The 22,193-nt window shown below is 33.5% G+C and overlaps 1 protein-coding gene across 1 annotated transcript; it reads right to left on the bottom strand.

Moving 5' to 3' along the window:
- Positions 1–787: 787 nt before the first annotated feature.
- Positions 788–6,640, bottom strand: LOC120188028 (carbon catabolite repressor protein 4 homolog 1-like). Its single transcript, XM_039191583.1, has 11 exons — positions 6,176–6,640; positions 3,815–4,541; positions 3,348–3,434; positions 3,180–3,263; positions 3,016–3,102; positions 2,831–2,917; positions 2,002–2,055; positions 1,820–1,911; positions 1,599–1,713; positions 1,286–1,430; positions 788–1,147 (listed from the first exon to the last, which is right to left on the bottom strand). The coding sequence occupies exons 1-11, from the start codon at positions 6,340–6,342 to the stop codon at positions 1,002–1,004; spliced, it is 1,791 nt and encodes a 596-aa protein (XP_039047514.1). The 5' UTR covers positions 6,343–6,640; the 3' UTR covers positions 788–1,001.
- Positions 6,641–22,193: the final 15,553 nt, after the last annotated feature.

Below are 22,193 nucleotides of genomic sequence, written 5' to 3'. Positions count from 1 at the left end.
GCAGTTTGTTCCTGTTAGTTATCTTTTTAATTAATTTTAAGTAGTTGGTCCATTTCCCTTCATCTATTCATTTTCTTTCCCATATGTTCTTATGCAGAGATCCATGGGATAGAGCAGAAGTTCAAGGAAATTAACAATGCATACGAGGTAAGAGTCCCATGGTCTGTTAATTAACAATCCATATGTTTCGGTGAACGTGATTTTCGAAGGGAAAGCTAATTCGGTAAGAATCTGGATTACTCCGGTGGAGGAGGTGACAATGGTAGTGCATATGGAATTCCTAACAATTATGGTGGAGGATATATATATATATATATATATATATATCTCATTTTCAACAATATATTTTTACTATTTTCCATTTTTATCTGGATTTTAACATAGGACATGCTTTAATGAAGGATCCCATAGGATTGATATGCTATTGTTGAGAAAACACTGCTGTTGTTGTTGGAATAGTTTCAATTACACATTTGATCTTTAACTACTGAGTCAAGTTCTTGATTAAAATTTACATTATATTATATATAGTTTAAACTATACTTAATATATCATGTATAACCACCGAGTTATCTCAGGAAAACAATAGAGCATGAGTTTAAATATACAAATCACAAGAATTAATACAAAATAATATAATATTATTATGTTAATAAAATACTTGTAGACTTATTGCTTTCGTGTATAAGAAAAGGATACTGAACAAGTAAAAGAAATGCAATCTTTTTTTGGATTTGTAAAGGAAAGCATGCAATTGCATGATCCAGGACTAATTATACTGAACCTCTGGACAAAAAAGAATGATTTCTCTATGAAACAAAGATGTGTGACAACATATTACTACAAAGCAGCAGATCACAGCAAGGATCCCCCCAATGAGATGCCTTGAAAAAACAATTATGTAGAAGCATGATCTGTGCCATTCTTACATTTCTACTTTTCATCTGTATCCTCTCCGCCATTTCTTGGCCATCTTCCAACCACCACAACAGTTAACGACACTAGCGTCTCGGCCTAGGCACGCACCGAAATGCAGCTAACAGGGCTATATGATCAGAGGACCACTCTGGAGAAGGAAGTGCTGTGTCTTTCCTCGACCTACCATCATCCAAGAGTTCCAATAATGACTCGACTGTTAACGAGTCCGCTGAAACCACAAATCAAAAGGGGTGGTTATAAGCAACTGCAATAACTTAGAATTCACATCTGGCATTTAAGCACAAGGCATTCATGAAAAATTAGAAATTTGGACACCAATCAATTGTTTTGGAAAAGAGAAACACACCTGTGTAAAATATGTAGTCTAGGGTGCCTCTAAAATCTCTTGTGAAATTTGTGAATAAAGGTTCACCGGTTGAAAGGTCCATTCTTCTCCTGTGATGCTCCAGACCAGGACCAACACCTCTTACAAAGGACGAGTAAGCACTAACCTGATTGAAAAACTTTGGAGTCAAAAGCTTGGTCTATGGTATGTTTTCAACAGAAGGTTGGTTCCTTTGTTCTCTCGAAACCAATATTGAAGCATCCTTAATGGTGATGGTAAGGCTAAAAACATAAGCAAACCCTCGAAGAAATTTATCTATATTCAATAGTTTTACCAGAGGTAACTGATGAGTCAACTTGCGGCGAGGTTGCAAAATCCCAAGAGGATCTACCAGTAAATCTGTATGCATTGGATCTACCTTTCCAGTAGCAAGAAGTGAATGGGGTGCACTGCAGAACATTTGACATTGCCTTAAACAGTGCAAAACATCAATGCCAATAAAATGGACTGGAAGCACTAAATAATCTAACACCACGTAAAGGATAACATGTTTACCTTCCTGGAACTGAATTAAAATCCCCCGATACCAACATTGCAATGTCTCCACTAGCAGCTATTTTCTCCAGTCCCTTTAAGAGAGTATGCACCTGATTTAAGATTAAAAGGACCAAAATGAGTTCAAATTTTGAATTATAAAAGCATGTGAGTAATTGTACATGTTAGAGAAAAATCAGAACCTGCCAGATTTTAACATCCTTGTGCTCATGTGGAACATTTAAATGTGTGTTTGCCTGTATTCCAAAACCAGGAACAGTAGGAAAAAGTTACACAATGCACCTAGAAATTATAAAAGAATGGCAAAAATATCATCATTTAATCAAGTTACTTTCATTAGTTCTAAAGGATAGACCAACGTACGCTCAACACCTCGATGCCATGGTTCAAAAAAATAATAATAAAGGACTAGATAGGGGGGGATCAAAACTCAAGCTAATAATCAAACCAAAATAATTCAAATAGGGAGTTGAGTCGTAACAAAATACGAGGAAGTATAACAGACTCTTATACTTCTAATTGCTAGAATCTGATTGTTATTCACAAGCAAGCTCCTCTCATAGACCTTGTTTTGTTGCAAAGCCAAAAACATTGACAACAAAAAATAACTGACACAAAGGCTTACCATGACATCTTTTCAATGATAAATGACATGATTTGTCGTAAGACAAACTGGCATGTCCTATAGAAATGTTAAGGCTCTAAATAGGTCGAGATGAACCAATCTACTAACCAGACCAATTGACAGGCTAGATAGCAGATCAAGCACTTTCAATTTTATGAAACACATAAGCTACTTAATCAAACCTTGGTAGACCATTTTGCAAATTCTTTACAGATTGTATGGGACAAAAGTAAAGTAAAATAGCCCATTACAAATAAAAATATTATTCATATTTTTTTATCATAAATAATGCACCAAACAAAAAATTATGCTAATTACAGCTGACACAGTGATAAGTGTTATGCTAGGGATATACAACATAGAATAATACAATTAGCAATCCTTACCACACAAAGAAGTTGCCGCTTCCCAGGATTTTCAGCTCCCTGATTACTAAACTTTGCTTCCAAAACCACAATTAGTGCAACATTATCCTGCAGACAATTGAGTTCCCATGGTATCATTAGCATTAGAAGAAATATTTACCATAAGAGAATGGACTAGAATCAAATTAGATGCAAATATTTATTACATTAACCAAACGATCTGAAACAGCTTTCTTCTGAGTAGTTTCAACAGCAATCTCAACCAACGAATGAGCACCCTTATTAAGTTCAACCTGCACAAAACAATATTTACTTCAGCACAACAAAAAAATGTATAAATCCACATACCATGGTAGAAATATTCCCAAACCTCGTATTTTTTGACATGTGAAAATCTATCTCTACGGAAAAATATTGCACAGCCATCAATTGTATGTATATTTCCACTGTAAACCTGACGCTATTAACACATAAATTACACACAAAAGAGCAATATTATAAACCAGTGAAATGAGAATCGCGTAATTCTTAGGCAAACCTCATTTGTCTTTCTCTTGTATAAAGCTTGATATCCATGTTTGTCCAGCTCAGGAGCAAAAACTTCCTCAAAATGGTTGTTTTGCACCTGCAAAGATGAGAACAGTTGATATTAACACAAATCACCTAGAGGACCAAAGGCAGTAATATTAGATGAGTCTACCAACAGAAATCTGGCATTCAAAAAGGTTTCTTCATGTTTAACTAAGATCTCTTCTTAGTTCTTTAAAACAACCAACCTTCATTCCTATAAAAAGTAAAGGGTAAAATAATTTTCTTTTAGCATTACTAACTATATATATATATATATATATATCATCTAAAAGGAGATGCAACTGAGCATAAACCCAAATGAAAAGTTGTAAGACTGATGGAAGTGCAGATGAGCATCTCCAAGCAGAAATATAACGGTAATAATTGAACATAACAGCAATTATTTGTCATGCACTAACATTAACTGAGTATTACCTCCTGAAGACAGACAATGTCTGCACGATAACTAACGATTTCCCGCAACAAATTCTGCTTGCGATATTGCCAAGAAAGAGCCCATGAAGGGCAATAACTGTATAACTCACTGCTGGCATATGAGTCAGACAAGATGTTATATGAGAGAACAGTAAAACTTCCAGAGGATGAAATACGACCATCTGAATGTAGATTTCCCGACATATCATCTCTTCTTACTGGGATCAAGCGCCGAGGACTAGGGGAAGGTGCTGGAATAACACGAGATGTCAAAAGAGTATAGGGATCTCCAACATGAAGTTTCGTTTCAGCATTAACAACAATGCAGTCGAACTTGAGAACATGGCCAATATCGTTGGCTTTTGGTGTATATGTTTTAGAGCATCCAACTTCAATCCAGATTTCACCATCATCCCTTTGCGTAACTGCAGCTGGATGAGGTTTTGAAACATTTCCCAATCTAGTGCTTGACGCAGAACCAGTTGAGCTGCCAGATCCTGAGCTATTGGAACAGCTAGATGTCACTACCTCCTCATTTACAGCACTTGCAGCACGGTCATGCAGAACACGGTGATGCTTCCATGCATCTAAGAAGCATTTTGAAGAGCAATGGTAACTTTTAGCAACAGGTATTTTAGCCTTAACACAAGCTATGCACTGCAACGTGGCTAGCTCAGAGGGATGTACACTACACACAGCAGCTTTCTTATCAATTTTTACCCGAAACCTGCAAAACAGACACAAGGAACACCATAAATAAAACAGGTAGCATATACAGAATTTTGATCCAATCAGCTTATCACAATAGTGAACGCTTGCAACAGGTGCACAAGATACAGTCAAAATAACACATTTTCCAAAATAAGAATCCAGCAATTACCATCTCAAAGTTTAGTGAAACTACAATGCACCCAAAGCATGTCTACATGCGTCAATCAATAATACAGATAGCATTCTATAGCGGTTAAAGTTTGTCTTAAAATAAGAAGAGATCTAAATATCATCCAAGGACTGAATAATTAATAAATTTAAATTTATCATATTGCTACATGCAACTATGTCAAAACCAAAGTATAGGGTTGAACAAAATAACATACAAGGAGTGAATAATCAATAAACTCAACTTTGTATTACAAATCATCTTTATCATCATTATTAATACATGTAATTGATGTCAAAACCAAAGTATAAATTTCACCAGGGTTTCAAATCAAGTTCGCGGTCGCGTTTTCGGTCATTTCGGATTTACCGTGATTGTGGCCGTCGCGGGCGCTATTGCGGGTGTAGCGGGTAACTCGGACGGCAGCGAAACTGCTATTTCGCGGACGAAATCACGTTTTCGGACCATGATTTGAAACCCTGAATTTCACCTAAATGCTATACAAGGACAGAACAATCAATAACCTCAACTTCGCATTTTACTTATCATCTTTATTATATTACCACTACATGTAACTGATTTCGAAACAAAAGTATAAAGTTCTAGGATCTTTTGTGATGAAACATAAGGTAACCATTATAACATTCAATTTTCCATCCCAAGTTACTTCAACTAGCAAAAGCTTGATACAAGGACAGACCTAATGATTGTTGTGCACCTGATATTTTGTCTGCATGGCATTTTCTTATGATCAAAATATTAAGTTGACACGTTCTTACAAGCTTCCACAGACATAGTGGTGCCAGGTAGCCACAAGAATGAAAACAACTAAAGAAATTATTGTTATTGATGGAAGATTTTAGCTATGGCATATTAGTCCATTTAAGAAAAGGCAGCATATGAAGACAAGTTCAATTGCAACAACTTTAGCGGTTAAAAATCAGCAAAAACCCAATCCAAGTAAAACCAAACAAAATAGCATGAAACTCAAACGCCTTGACCGGAAGAAAAAAACTACTTAGGCCTTCAGAAATTACAAAATCCACGTCACTAAACGTACCAATAATCCAGCACACAGAGTAACAAAAAATCACACAATCTCCAAATGCACAGGTGGAAAGGCTTCACTTGTAAACCTCAATTCCATACATCCCTTATGGAACTAGTGACCACTGAAGAATAAAACATTAAAATATGAGAATTTTCTCAATGCAATTACTTGCCGCCTACAAAAATCAGTTCACACATCCAAGAAAGTAGCTCAACATCCAATTGACCAACATAACAAGTAACCAAGATACATAAAACCAAAAATATATAATAAAGAAAAAAGAAAGAAAGACTTAAATTGTTAATTAGCCATAAAGAACTTCATTCATTTACTTAAAAAACTGAATCAAATTAGCTTACGCATTGGCATACCCCCGGCACCAATCAAGAAACAACTAAAGATGACACTTCGAAGGATTTAAAAGACTTACCACTTGTACCTCAAGAAGTAACCATCAAGAGGAGCGGCCTGGGTCACATCATCGGTGGTAACGGTATTGTTGGGTCGGCGAAAGAGCACGTAAGGCTTGATCTCGCAACCAACAATTGGTATATCAGAAGGGAAGTGCATCCGTGCCACACCCGCGGCCCTGGCCATTCTTCAACTTCTTGGACTTTCTTTGCCGGTCACAGTTAGCAACGGTCACCGCTTTGTAAACCGATCAAATTCAATCCTACACTAACAGTAGCAGGCAGCAGAACAAGAAATTACATCGAAATGACTTGTAATCTTATCAAGCGGATTCCAGGCGAACCCGCCACTCACACGGCACGAAAATTTCTTGAATTTGGGGTTTGGGGATAAGAAATGATCGGAGGAATGAAACGACGAGAAGTTAGGATTTTATTTGAGAGGGAAAGAGCGGGCGGAAATGAACAGATCGAATGATTACTTAGGGTTTTACAGAGGAAGTGAAAACGGAGTCTTTATTTATAGGCTTAATTAGCCTTGTATAATTCAAGAAAAGTTATCTTTCTTCTTGAACGATGAAACCGAATGTAAACTGCAAGGTTAGTTATTTTCTCGTTGTTAAATTAAAGACGTCATATATAAATAACGAATAAGTAATGTCCAAATTATTTTTAACTTTCAACCATAGTTTAATATAAGATTATATAAGAGACAATATAAATTATAAGTTATTCGAGTTCGATTCGGTTAATGTTTGATTAATGTTTAATTCTAATGAACTCGGCTTGAATTTTAACGAGTCGAAGCAAATTATTTAATATCCAACTCGAAAAGATCGTGAACAACTTGAAAAAAATAACATATTAAAATTTAAATTAAATTATTAATAACATTAACATTTATATGTTGTTATCTTTTCAAAGATTACAATTTAAGGTTTGTATGTACTTAAGATTCAAGTTTAAATTTGAGTATGAGCTTCAATTAAATTAAGTTTAAGAATGTTTCAAGCTTAAATTTTTTTAGCTTCAATTTTTAGTTTCGAGATTGAGTCGAGCTTGACAATTTTAAACTCAAAAAAATTTTCGAGTAGAGCTCAACTTCAAAATTTTCAAGGTGAGTTGAGATTAACAATACTTGAGCTGAACTTGAGTTATTTACAACTCTAATTTTATGGTAAGTAAAAAGACATTTGAGGTTCTTGTACTTTTGGAAAAAAATATTAATATGACCCTCGACTAAAATTTTAAAAATATAAAAGTAGTAAAAATATTAAATTATTAAAAAGTTAAATATATATTTAAAATACTAAAAATACTATTAAAAATTAAAAGCAATGATATATATATCATAAATTATAAGATGATAATTTATAAATTATTAAAAATAAAAATATTTTTAAAAAATATATTATACATAATATATACATGTAACATATAGTTATATCATCAATATTTATATAAAGTATTTTTACTATATTAGTCGAAACTTACAAATTTTGTATTTAAATATAATTAGGAAAAATAATAAGTTTTTCATATCAATACACACATTTAATCATACTACGAATAATCCAGTTAGATGTATATATTATGTATAATATATGTTTTTTAATGTTTTTGATTTTTTAATAATTTATATTTTATCATTTTATAACTATGATATATATTTAATTTTTTTAATTTTTAATAGTATTTTTAATATATATTTAATTTTTAGTAAATTATTTTTCTTTTTAATATTTAATATTTTTATTTTTTTAATATTTATATATTTAAAATAATTAAATTTTAAAAAATTAAATAATTCCCTGAACTTAAAAAACAATTTGACCCTCGAAAAAGACCAAAATCCCAATATGCCACGTCAACCGCCACCATGGATCGTCATGTCAGCATCATGAACCAACAAGTCAACACCGTAATGGTCAACGACAAAAACTTTAGATAAAGGGTCACATTGGGTTTGTTTTTTGAGTTGCAGGGCTACATTAGATGAAAAAAATAATTTGAGGGCAATATTTTTTTTTAAAAGTACAATGGCCTCATATGCATTTTTGCCTTTATAGTATCTAATTTCCCTCCAAATATTTAAATTTTTAAGCATCATTTTTAAAAGGCTTAAATGCACCATTGCCCCCTAAATTATATAATTTGTACTGAATTCACTCTTATAGTATATTTTGGGACGTTTTGCCATCTAAAGTTTAAGTCGTTATCTCATTTGTCCCAAATCGTTAATTCCGTTAAAAAAACATGGATAAATTATATATTTAGTCACTCAACTATTAATGCGGTTTAGTTGTAGTCACTCAACTATTTTTTCTCAAAATTATCACTAAACTTAAGTTCTTGTTCCATTTTGGTCACCTAATTCGATTCAATTTATTATTCTTCTTCTTTTTTAACAATTCCTACCTACGGGAGGGGAAGATGATTTTGTTCATAATTGATATTGAACTCACAACATAGAGGAGAAAGAAGATATCAATCGAGAGCTTCAAACCACCGGCTTTAAAAATTGTTAACATTCGATTTATTCCTTATATTTGTAATATATAAAAATTCATTTATATCATATACTCTTTTACTTAATTTATAATAATAAATAATATTATAACATAAATAATAAATAACATATTCATCAAGGAAGAAGTATAATATTCAATCATAAGTGCATGGAAAAGAAAGTTCTATTTGATTTGAGATGGATCAACCATGCCCATTAAATAGTAGGACTCGGTAGCTTTCATGCAAGGGAAATTCCAGATAAAATCGTTTTTGTCACACAAAGTTCATCTATTCCTCCACAGTTAAGAGCATGGATGAATCTAGGGTCGGGCACAGTGAATGGTAGCAAATAAAATTTGTTTTTGTATTTGAAATTTTATAATTTTATACATAAAATCTTGTGTCTGTCCTTGATTAATAGCAACCGCAAGTGATAGTAATGAAGATTGAATCAAAAGTTTGTTCTAACAGTGAATGGTAGCAGATAAGGAAAGGATCATCAATGAGACAAGACTATCACTGAAGTGCAGACCAATTATACTGCAACAGTAAAATGTATGCATTCGTCAATATGTCCATAAAACAATCATCTAGGGCACCTCCATGGCTAAGGAGCATAATCAAATTCCTTGAAAGACAATTTATCTTTGGTTGATTGCTGCAGGAGATGACATAAAATATATCACCCATAAGTGCAGCAAAAGAAAAATAATAACTGCTCAAAGGGAAAAAAAAAAAGATGATGTGCAAGTATATTAAACAGAAATCAGATGAAGGTGGATATGCTCCAATGGTGCCACATATAGTTGATCTCATCAAACGAGATTGGACGGTCCAATTGGTTCTCGTCCCTAGAAAATGCAATCGGGTAACTGACGTTATGGCGAAATTGGCTTGGAAACGTTCTTTTGGCATCTGCTTCATTCATGATCCGTCCCAGGAAATAACTCATGCTTTTTATTATGATGCTCGAGTTGTTTGAGTTAATGGCATTGTTCGCCACTTAATAGTTTGTTTTCTTTTCATTTAAAAAAAATCAGATGAATGGCACAATGGCAAGTACTTGGTGTTAACTACTTCCAGTGAATTTATCGTGTGGTTAGTTGATGGATTCGAAGGGAAAAAAATAGATGATGTATATGTTATTTATTATTTATGTTACAATGCTATTCAGATAAACTACATGATTGATCATTTTCGTTTAAATTTTATACATTTTTTTAGTGAATTCAAAAAATATAATATTTGGTCATTTTTCATTTTTTATTTAATTAATATGTAGTCACTAAGGGTTAATTGTCGTTAGACGTACAACAGATTGTTGATGTGGCATAATGAATATATAAAGTTAAAAATGAATTGCATAAAACCTGTGATTTTCGGGTTTTCAATAAAATATGAACCGAATCACATTTTGTGGGCTTTTAAAATCAAAACCGAAACCAAATTGCATAAAACTTGTGATTTTCTATTCGACTTTGAGGTTTTTGAATGTTCACTATTTTTCAAACTCAACATCCAAAAAAAAGTAAAGTTAAAGCTTAAATAGAGTGCAAATATACAATTTAAATTCATAAAAAATATTATTATTTTTAAGATTTTATTTATTTAAGTTTGTCTTATAATAAATTTAAAATAAATTTGTTTTGAATAATTATTTTCTTTTATTTTTCTAATACCATTTGATTTGGAACAAACAATTTTCATATTAAAAAATGAAAACCGAATAGAATTGTATAATTATATTTTTAAAACAAACCTCAAAATAAAAAACCCGAACTAAATCATATAACTCAGTTCGGATGGATTTTTCGATTTTCTTGGTTTCGTTGTTCAGCCCTAGAATAAACTACACAAACGATCACTAATATTTGAGTAAATTTTTGTTTTCCTCATTAAAATTTCAAAAATAATAACTTAATTGAGATCATTTTTCAATATATATCCAAAAATAATTAAAACCAATGCGGAACCCACCAACACAAAAGGAAGCCGCCGAAGGATTTTCATTGATACATACAAATATATGCAACAAAAAGACCAGCTTAATAAAAATCTGAACTCAATCAGATTCCGAGAAGGCGAAAACATGGGGTTCATTTATTAGGCTTAGCCTAATTCTCGCATCAATGAATTTGCACAAGTATGGGAGAGAATAAATATAATTCACCTCAACTGCATTTCAACAACACCAGTTGTTACTTTTCAAACTTAAGTGGAAAAAACGAAAACGTATTCAAATATTAGTGTTTACATTTTTTAGTTTTATATATTTATTGTGTCAAGTTGACAATCCGTTAAAAGTTTAACGAAAATTAACTCTCAGTAACCACATCTTAATTAGATAAAAACGAAAGTGATCAAATATTATTTTTTTAATTAAGTGAAAAAAATATACAAAACTTAAACAAAAGTGATCAATCTTGTAGTTTACCCTGTTATTTATTATTATAAATTAAATTTATGTATCAAGTACAAAAAATATGTGATATAAACGAATTCTTATATACTACAAATTTAAAAAATAAATTGAACCAAATTGGGTGGCTAAAATGGAACAAAAACTTAAGTTTAGTGATAATTTTGAAAAGCAAATAGTTGGATGATCAAAATAGAACTGCATGAATAGTTGAGTGACTAAATATGTTATTTAATCATTTTTAATTGAGTTAATGATTTTGCCGAAACAATTATTTTGAAGGGGAAAAAAGGGGTCTCGTTTCGAAATAATTTTTTGATGTTTGATTAATGATAAAATGTGGTTCGAGGAGTCGCCACCAATCTTTGATTAGGGAGTGATTTGGCACCCAAAACAATATTTTCCATTTTAATAAAATGTTAATTTTAGTTAAAACAACAAACTTGCAGTCTGCGTTACCAAAATTCGAGTTCGGGAGTCGATTACTTATGGGGAAAGATTAGCACTCCCAACGCCTTAAATCGATACCTAGTCGATTAATTAGTTGTCTTTGCAATGAAATTTACGAGTTTGAGTCTAATTTAATTTAAGATCCCCTACAAAAATATTCTTTGAATTTTTGGATGAAATATGATAATATTTAATTATTTCCTATCGAGAAGAATCGATCTCATTAATTATTTCCAACCGGAATAAACCTCATGCCTTAAACAATCATTTATTACTCCAGTCGAAATGAAGAGATATTACTATTTCGTCTTAAAATTCAATATTGATTCGAGTGGAAACAGTAATATCTAATGATTTCCAATCAAGAATGAATGACCTCTCATACCTTAAAGCAATCATTTATTTCTCCAATTAAAATGAAGAGATATCACTATTATGTCTTAAAAAATCAATATTATTCGATAGGAAACAACAAAATCAAATTATTTCCAATTGAGAATAAATGACCTCTCATGCCTTGCAGTCATTTATCGCTTCAATCGAAATGAAGAGATCCTAAAAAATCAATATTAATTCGAGGGAGAATGATAATATTGAATTATTTCCAATCGAGAATAAATTAACCTCTCATGCCTTAAAGCAATCATTTATTACTCCAACCAAAATGAAAATATATTAATATTCTCAATACTGATTTGAATGTTATTATTTTGAAAACCCATTGAAAAACACATTAAAAAATAAAGCAAACTAAAAGCATATCAAGCAAGTAATTAATTACTTATTTTACCAATAATTAATGAGAATAAGGATGTTCAATTATTTAAATACATCGAGACAAGACCTTAGATTCGATCTAACGGTATTTTCTTGATGAATTAAATTAAAAGAACATGACCTTTTCCTCAATCCCCAAAATTTAAAATGAATTTGATTTAATTCGTGTCACCAAATGAGATATACTTTCGTTTTAAAATTAACGAAAGTAACTTTCTTATATGTTAAGACACTTTACGAAAATATTAAAATGAACGAATATTACCCTTAGTCAATTTATTTCGATTTGAGTCAAGTGATGCTTATGAGGGTATCATGCAAAATTAATCAAGGACTAAAATGAACTAACATGCAAGCAACATGCAAAAATTAAAATAAAATAAAAATAGGACTAAAACCTAAACAATAACACTATCATGTCAAAATTAAAATAAAATAAAAGTATAAAAGTGACTAAAATGAGCATGCTTAATATCGGGAGCTAAAATTACAAAATATAAAAAAATAAAACGTAGGGCTAACTTAAAATAAATTAAAATTGCATGTACAAATTAAAATAAATAAAAAATAGATTCGGGTTTGAAATACAAACATGAAGAAACTACAGGGGATATTTCCTAAATATTCTATTTTTCGTAGCCTAAAATATACATTCGAATAAAAAGGGGAAATTACTAAATCAGTCCATAAGTATTTTAAAAAATTAAAAAGTCACTACATATGACCAAAATGTAAAAACAAGCTAACCATATAGGGACTCAACAACAAATAACCCTAAAAATATATAACATGCATAAAGGTGGGTAAATTATAAAACTGGTCTCTATCGGTGACTAACATAAAAAACACGCTAAAGTTAGGGGGACTAAACAAAAATTAAAAAAATATATAATAAGCATAAGAAACATGTAAATTATAAAATTGGTTCCTACAGGTGACCATTTTGTAAAAACACGCATAACTTAGGGAGACCTAAGTGAAATTTCCCTCTAAAGTTTTATATAAATATCATCTTTTTTCTTTTTTTAAATTCTTTCATTTTTTTCCTTTTTAGTTTCTCTCTCAAAAATCGGTCGCCTCGTCGTTCATGTACAACATGTGGTCGTTAGCCATCAAATTTCACCAGGAGACTCGCCATGATCTTCTCATCTCGGATCTGGGTTGGTTTGCAAAAAATTACCCCCAATGGTGTTAAATAGAGCCGACACCCTTCAGCTTTCCCAGGCTCTGATCACCTTCGTTCGTCGTTGGATCAGGCCGATTCCGAAGTATGTTACTCTCCTCCCTCAGCACTCCTCCTCATCGTTTGGATCTGCAAGACAACCTCTTAACGCCGACAACATGCGGCCGAAGGGTATTTTCCTCCTCTCTACTTTTTTTTACTTTGCTTTGGTATTACTTAAAAACATAATGTGCTTCGAATGAAAAAAAGGAAAGAACCGAACAAAATTTTTTCTCTAAAATGTTCCTCTTCTTTATTATCTGTTCGAAAATGGGGGGAGGGTCTCCTCCTGTTTTTTAGTGCATTGTTCCTTTTGTTCTTTCATCATTACATATATTCAAGTAAAAAATCATCATCACTGATTTGATCCTTGTTTTTTTTGTTATCTACTTGTTGGTGGTAGTAAAGGTGGCGTGGGACTGGGGCAGATGGGTGGCAGGGAATTGGTGCAGACGAATGTGGCATGGGACTGGGAAACTGATGTGGTGATGGAAGAGTGGGTTAGGGTTTAGAAACCCTAAAAAAATTTGGGTACTGGCCAACCCTGTTGGGTTGCTTGTAATTAGGCTCCGGGTTCGGGTAGTTGTTGGGCTCTGGGTTTGCTTTGTAATTGAGGCCCAATTTGGGTTTGTAAAGCCTGAAAATAATAACAATATGATGATGATGATGATTATATTAAAACCAAGACTAAAATGGGTGTCGATAACTGCCCCTCTTTGCCTAATATTGTGTCAACAATAATAGGGAAAAGACGAATACAAGTTTTTCGTCCAGTTGACTCTGTGCTCTGAAATCTGATGAGGGATCTGCTCCATATTTTCTCAGGGTAGACCAGATCGAGAAATGTTAACCCATTCCATTGTTCTTTAGGGAAGATTGAATCGAGGTAAACATGTTCTATTTTTACTCATGGAAGATCAAATCTTGAATACGAGGGACATGTTCAGCTTTTTCTTGTGGGAAAATCAGATCTAGGGACGTTGATTCATTCCACTGTTCTTCAGAAAAGATTGAATCGACGCAAACTATTACACTGTTACTTAGAGAATATCAAATCTTGAAAGAGAGGGATATGTTCTGCTTCTTCTTGAGGGAAAATCAGATCTGGGGACGTTGATTCATTCCATTGTTCTTCAGGGAAGATTGAATCGAGGCATACTTATTCCACTATTACTCAGGGAATATCAAATCTTGAAAGAGAGGGATCTATTTCGCTTTTTCTTGAGGGATAATTAGATATGGGGACATTGATTCTTTCACTGTTATTCAGGGAAGATTGAATCGAGGCAGACTTATTCCACTGTTACTTAGGGAATATCAAATCTTGAAAGAGAGGGATCTGTTTCACTTCTTCTTGAGGGAAAATTAGATCTGGGGACGTTGATTCATTCCATTGTTCTTTAAGGAAGATTGAATCAAGGTAAACTTGTTCCACTATTACTCATGGAATATCAAATCTTGAAATAGAGGAATTTGTTCCGCTTCTTATTGAGGGAAAATCATATCTGAGGACGTTTATTCATTCCACTGTTCTTCAGGGAAGATTGAATCGAGGCAGACTTGTTCTACTGTTACTCAGGGAACATCAAATCTTGAAAGAGAGGGATATGTTCCTCTTCTTCTTGAGGGAAAATCAGATCTGGAACGTTGATTCATTCTATTGTTCTTCAGGGAAGATTGAATCGAGGTAGACTTGTTCCACTGTTACTCAGTGAATATCAAATCTTGAAAGAGATGGATATGTTCCACTTTTTCTTGAGGGAAAATCATATATGAAATTGTTGATTCATTCCACTGTTCCTCAGGGAAGATTGAATCGAGTTTGATTTGTTTTTCTTGTATTCAATAATATCAAATATGAAAATTAAACATTAACCCTTGTTAGTATGTGTTTGAGAATACGAAAACATCATACCTGAAAGTCTTGGGAGGATAATCTTTGGAAAGTGATTTCTCTTGAGGGATCTTGTCTTGCGCCACCAAATCATGGAAATCTGAATTGGTTACTTTCTCAAAAATTTCATTTTTCAGGAGAGACTTTAATGATAAACTTTGGAAATTGTTTTCTCATTTTTTCGAAAAATCATGCAAAACATCATGCCCAAAGGACTTATGGATGGCCTGAAGGACTTATCATCTTGCTCGAAAGGCTTATAGATGACCCAAAGGATTTAAGCATCATGCTCGAAAGACTTACTGATGGCCCGAAGGACTTACCAAGTAAGAAACTTTGGAAATCAAGCTTAGTTTTTTTAAAAAAAATCAATCATGTCTAGAAACCTATGAAAAGCAGACTTAGTTTCTTTGAAAACTCATTTAAAAACCTTGTCAAGAAACCTATGAAAATCAACTTAGTTTTTAAAAAACACGTTAGCTGGGTAACATGCCCCAAATGATGATTGTCATGTGCATTGGGTTCCTCAATTCTTGAGTTTCTGCCACTCTTAATGCAACTCTCTCCATTTGAGGTTTGAATTATGATTTTTCTTTTATTTTCTTGAAAAATCTGTAAGAAATATGTATACATGTATGACAAGATGAATGCACTTAAATATCTCTAAATGTAATGCATGACTTTCTTGTATGCATAAATGTTGATCATTCTCTCTCGCATCATAGTGGAGACCTCATTCTTTTTCACTGGTGATTTTTGCATAAAACCTGTCTCAATATCGATGTAGCAACTCGTCAGCTCAGGTTTACAATATTTTGAGGATCAACTTGATCCTGTTGTGGTCTTTGTTTTCTGTTTTCATTTCGGAGGAAATATTTTCTCTCTTGAATTCTTGTTGCGGTCTTTAATATGATCTTGATGCCCCTTTTGTCCTTGGCTCAAATACGCTCTCAGAGTTGTTTTTTAGAACTCTACAGTAAACTGATGTTCGACTGGTTTACTTTTCAAGGTAAGCACTGCTCAAATTCATGGTCCGCCCCTAACACTCCAAGTCTTGAGACTCATTCTCAATGTCTTCTCGGTCTGAATTTCGTTATCTCAACATGAGCTAGGTTTTTGGTCATGCCCCAAGGTGGGTATTTTCATGGCTCCTCAATATTTGGGGGACAAAATTCATCCTTGACTGGTTGTACCCTTACATTTTTGCTATGCGCGGGGATATGTGGCCCTTTCATATAGGCAATCATATGCTTCTTAAAGGATCATCATTAACGTTACAAGGAAGTGCTAGAAGTTTTATCATTCATTCCTTCTGGTCTCTCAGGACTATTTGCTTTCGAGATTGGGGAACACTTCATTATTTTGGCATCACCTATTTTTTTTCTCCAATGGAGGCAGAATGGGCATCACCTGCTTCAAAGACCTTTCGCATTTGAGACTGTCCGTTTAAATTTTTTTTCTCCTTTTTATTTTAGAATTCAAAGAATGAAAAAATTTTTTAAATTATTACTCTTTAATTCAGGCTTATAATTGAAGCAAATCATGAACATGAGTTCACAAAATATCAAAAAGAATACACATCCTTTTTATTTTTTCAAAGTTATAGCTCTTTGACAAGTGTCAAAATTGATAGGTTGGCTTCAGGTTGGCTTCCTCTTTCCCAAGGTTTTAGTCATCGAAGATGTCATTTCTTTCTCGATCCTTGTGAACATTATAACATGCCCCTCTTTCTTAACTTGTTATTTTAACTGAATGCAGATAAAATGACACAACTAGTCTATTCAATTATTAGACTTTCTAGCATAATTCTATTTCGGTTCTCTAAAGTCATCCATTTGTTCAAGCTTCATAGACTTCTTTAGAATAGGTAGTGTAGAGACATCAGTCTAAATATAAAATTCCTGAGTGCTTGTGTGAGGCTGACTATAACAGGTGTTCATTGACTCCCTTAGTCCATTTTACTAAAACTCGTTATTAGATAAATATGATTTAATTTGCCAATTTTCTGAACTTTATTGTAATTGCCTTTATTGGGCTAGCTGAAGGGTTCATCTCATCACAAAGTCTTCGACTTAAAAATTACAGTGGAGCAAACATCGATCTGCCTAGTATCTGTGTAATGTCATAGTTTAAATACAATCTATTTATAAAGCCAGAGCTTTTGAGTTTCCTTTATAACTGTCCGCGAATTCTTACTATAAAATATGGTCGCAAAATATGTGCAAGTATACACAATCGAACAAGTAATATAGTGATGAGTAAGTATAGTCTTCACAGGGATTGGAGGAAATTTATAAGTTCAATCATAGCAATTAACTACTTCACCTAAGTATAGTTAGTAATGGTATGTACAAATGAGAATGTTGTGGCAAAATAAAATGGATGTTGGTGGGACTGAAATGATGGTGTTATGTAATGTGGCAAAAAATAGAGATGTCATGGCAAGATGGATGAAAATGTCTTGTCAAAAATAAATTGAGTGTAGTGGAATATTGAAAATACAAAGGCAAAATGAAATGTAAACACTGGATTTAATTAAACTGACTTTATAATCCTCACTCAACAAGCTATAGGAACGAATGATAGGAGTCAGTTAGGAAACTTAAGCCTATTTTCTCATGATGGTCTTACTTCTATGCCTTACTTGCCAGACAATTTACATAGGTGCCCTGTGTTATCTCTAGTCAAGGGGCTTGACAGGTTGACGATGCCATGGCAATACCTCTCGTCATTAGTAGGTGCAAGGGATCCTATTGGTTCATATCAACAGAATATGTCACAGTAATATCACTCAGTGTCAGTACTAGCATCTAACCTCTCACCGAGCACTACTCTTTTTAGTCGATTAAAACCCTAGCCTTATGTCTAAGGTTGATTAGGTCTAGTTACTATCTAGAACCCCTTGTTATGTGGATCCTCCCTAGTTTCTCTCGAACACTAAAGATATGCTACTTAGTCATTCTCTCGAACACTAAACATTCTCCAAAGGAATGTCTACTCTCATAGCTCCTACAACCTTAAGGCATTAAACATCATAAGTAAAACAAATAACAACATACAAAAAATAATCATCCATTAAAATAAAACTTAAGTATCCATAAGAAACTCACACCAAATAAAACTAGTTCATGGTTGGGTTCGAATATTCCAAGGAACAAGGATGAAATTAATTCATTTCATACAACCTAAATAAGATAAATGAAAGCAAACAACAAATGGATAAAGGAAAAGCCTTCGACGTGCACTGCCTAAGCTCCCATCGACCACCACGAAGTGCCCTAGCTCACTAGCTCCTCTCAGACGCTTAGCTCACCACTTCCTCTAGCTTGTTAATGGAGAAATTCCACGGAAAAGACGATTGATGAGAAAAAGAATATACCTTTTCTCTTTTTGAATTTTAAGCTCAACAACGTGTAAAAGAAAATACTTTAATTTGGTGGCTTAATCTCATTTTTATAGTGGGGAATAAACCTATGAATTTGTGTTAAAATTCCTAGGATACCTTAAACTGGTTCCTTCACGTGAAGGGGTGAGGTAGATGTGGCAGTGGTCCCCTCCTAAAAAGCTAGGCGTAGTCCATTATGGGAGGCTTGTAGCTGGGAGTACGTGCCGACAGGATCAGCCGACCCAGGTGGCAGATGTTCCCTCTTAGGTGTCTGGCAATTGAAGGCACATGAAGACAGGGACAACTGGCTCTTGAAAATATATTTTTCATTTTTTTCGCTTCCAAAATGCCACCCGAGTTGGCATTTTCATTCTGCTCAGCATTCCTAGCATGCCATGGCAATTCCCTTTGATTATCCTTTCTCCCAAATCTTGTACATCATCAAACAAAATACCTTCCCCGTAACGTAACATCTTTTTTCAAAATAAAATGCCATGGCAAAATATATTTCCACCACATGTAATAATATGCTCCTAAATACAACTATATGATCATATATGAGCTCTTAGAGTCAAGAACTTAAGTGAAAAAGACCCTAATTATGGCCTTTTTACGGAGTTATCAATAACCAATTGCCTTAGTGGAATAGCTCAGCTTGATTGTATCATATATAATAATAAATTATTAACCTTTTCAATATTCATATTTAGAATTTCTTAAGCTCATAGAAAAGAACCTGTTATAGTTTATGTGTCTTTGATGGTAAAAAAATATATTTAGAGTTTAGTTCCCAAATAATTGACTTATACTAAATTAATCCACTCCACCATTCCATTTGTGAAGATTAGGATCATCACTGAATGTCCTCAATAGAAGTGTAGTATAGTCAGTTTTGCAGTTTCATACACAAATATGTCCCATGTTGTCCGCTCCTATGCATATATGAATACCAAGCCTCTTGTCATTTCCTTATAAGAGGATAAAAGAGAAGGGTATGGTGTTCAAGTGTATCTTCTGGGGTAAGGTCCAACGTCCTTATTTTATCAGGGTTCAGTCTTATCACTTTGTCAAAGATTTATAACTCTAATCATTTAAAGAATTTTTAATTCAGTTGATATTCGAAGAACTGCAATATTAAATTTGATTGAATGTCCACCATCTTTAAAGCATAAGTTCATTTAAATATCCTTATAAAAGAAGCCGAGAAAGAACAAAAAACAAGTTCAAATAAGATGTGGCAAATGGAATAAAGCCTTACGATGGATGAAATGATTTCTTCCTAATTAGGATGCCCCATTACTCATTAGATATGTGGGTGCTCGACTGGATCTTCAGGGTTGTTATAATCTAATGCCCGACTTGCTCATTAAAAATACCATACCCCTAAATGATCAAATTCTGTAGCTTGTTTTTCACCTCCCTATAATTCTTAGTGGCATGCCCCAAACTTCATATCTAGCTCTCAAATCTTCTCTAGGCATGAATGGGGTGGTCTCAATTTACCTTCAATATTTCTGTCACAATATTATCCGCGAGTTACTACTAGATCTGTCATTAATGCACGTTAAGATGCAATGTATATTATACAATTTATGGCATATATATATGAATGTAAATATGCAAAAAATGCACATATGAATGCAAAAATACAAAATGGGAATGCAAAATGTGCAATGCAAATGTATGTATGCAAAAGGTGTCATTCCAGAGTGACCATCTTAAAACAAAATTCATTGAACACAAAGGTTTTGGTGTATCAAACAAACTTTACATAATAGGGATAACTTTAACTCCTAACTTCTCCATCTCTCTCAAAAGCCAAGTTAAATTCCACTCGTATTCGGGTGTTGAGTTGTCAATCTGCTCCAATTCTCTTACAAAGCCAGTTAAATCAATCAACTTGTGAGCTGCATTACTTGCTTGGATCATAGATTCTTTCATGACGTTGTCTTTTTCCTCAATCTTATGTGTCAATTCTCGGAGTTGTAGACATTGTTGTTTATTTTCCTTGTAAGAAAGTCTTTGTTGTTATGAAATCCTTGGGCAATATTTCCAAAATCATCTATAATCCTCATCAATGTCTTGTTTCTGGCTTTAGTGGCTTATAATCACATCATTAATATCACGCTCGTGGTGCTGATATGAAGCTTCCACGTTGGCTCTAGGCATATTCAACATCAGATTTTTGGCTTGAAATCTTCCCAAATCATTAATAGTTGTATTACTCATTTTTAAAAATATAAATCATAAGAGAATTTCTCGGCTTGACCTTCATACGACTTGCAATTCTTTCTCTAGTGTTCAGCGTTATATTTCAGTTTAGTGACCCATGTTGTCCATTCCTTTGGAGTATTTCCTATACCAGTATTTTTAAAGGCTTGATTGATCCTTTGAAAACCATCACGCATAGTTTCCATATGTATATTTAGTTTATCATTTTCATTCCTTAAATGACGAACTTGAGCTCCGTACTTTAATAAATCTTCTTCCTCCTAGATTCCCCCACTGATATCATTACCTTTGAACACTTTTATCTCTAACTTAAAAGGACAATCAAGCTACCAAACTAAGTCGACCTTTCATCTCGAACTCCAAGATTCCATGATCCAAAGGATGTTGCACTCGAGGGGGTGTCCTTGAGATCTGACATGATATTTACAATGAACATTGACTCATACCAATTGGATATGGAGGCTGCCAAGGTTTCACATAATACGGGGCCACCTCTCGAGATTCTAAAAGCTTGTCATACAACTACTTATATGTTATAGGGATATAAATAAAAATGAGAGCCACCGCTTGGCTTGGATTGAATTGGAGTCTTCATGTTTATTTCTCCTGACGTTAGGAGTAGACTCTCAAATGGCCACGAGTTCTGATTGCATGACTTCTTTTTATCTTTCTGAACGTCTACAGTTGTCATCATTTCCTTGGGTTCTCCACACAACTTGTTAATACGAATAGTGATTGCGTGTGATTTCTCATATTGGCTAGAATTAGCTTGTTCTAAAGTAGTCCTTTGTGGACTTGACATCATAGGATCGTTCTCATCAAGCTCTTTCATTTCTTTTGCAGAAGTCTCTTTTTCTTTGGAAAAAGCAGTTATTCTATCCATCATCTTGGACATTTGCTATCTTATCTCTATTATCTCCTTTTGCTCTTCGTCGGACACACGATCCTTGGGCGTATAGCTCTCCACTATTCTTGGAGTTTCCTCAAGATGTCAATCCCTAGCTGTGTTATAGTTTACTTGATCATGAAACCCTTTGTTCATCATGAAAACCTTTTACTCTGATGACCACTCACAAATCAACATCTTGATTATGTCATGATCATGTGATGCAAGCAGAAAGAAAAGAAACATAAAAACAAGTTAGTAT

This window comes from Hibiscus syriacus, unplaced genomic scaffold, assembly GCF_006381635.1.
Source record: "Hibiscus syriacus cultivar Baekdansim isolate YM2019G1 unplaced genomic scaffold, ASM638163v2 tig00116937_pilon, whole genome shotgun sequence".
Taxonomy (NCBI): domain Eukaryota; kingdom Viridiplantae; phylum Streptophyta; class Magnoliopsida; order Malvales; family Malvaceae; genus Hibiscus; species Hibiscus syriacus.
The sequence above is the reverse complement of the archived record's forward strand: the minus strand, read 5'-3'. Positions and strand labels throughout refer to the sequence as shown.

What these genes read in the sequence shown, in the direction of transcription:
- LOC120188028 (XM_039191583.1), bottom strand. Translation starts at nt 6,342, where the DNA reads ATGGCCAGGGCCGCGGGTGTGGCACGGATGCACTTCCCTTCTGATATA. An exon ending in TTTCAGATCGTTTGGTTAAT is followed by an intron (nt 2,918 to 3,015) that starts GTAATAAATATT and finishes AATTGTCTGCAG; the next exon opens with GATAATGTTGCACTAATTGT. An exon ending in AGGATGTTAAAATCTGGCAG is followed by an intron (nt 1,912 to 2,001) that starts GTTCTGATTTTT and finishes ATCTTAAATCAG; the next exon opens with GTGCATACTCTCTTAAAGGG.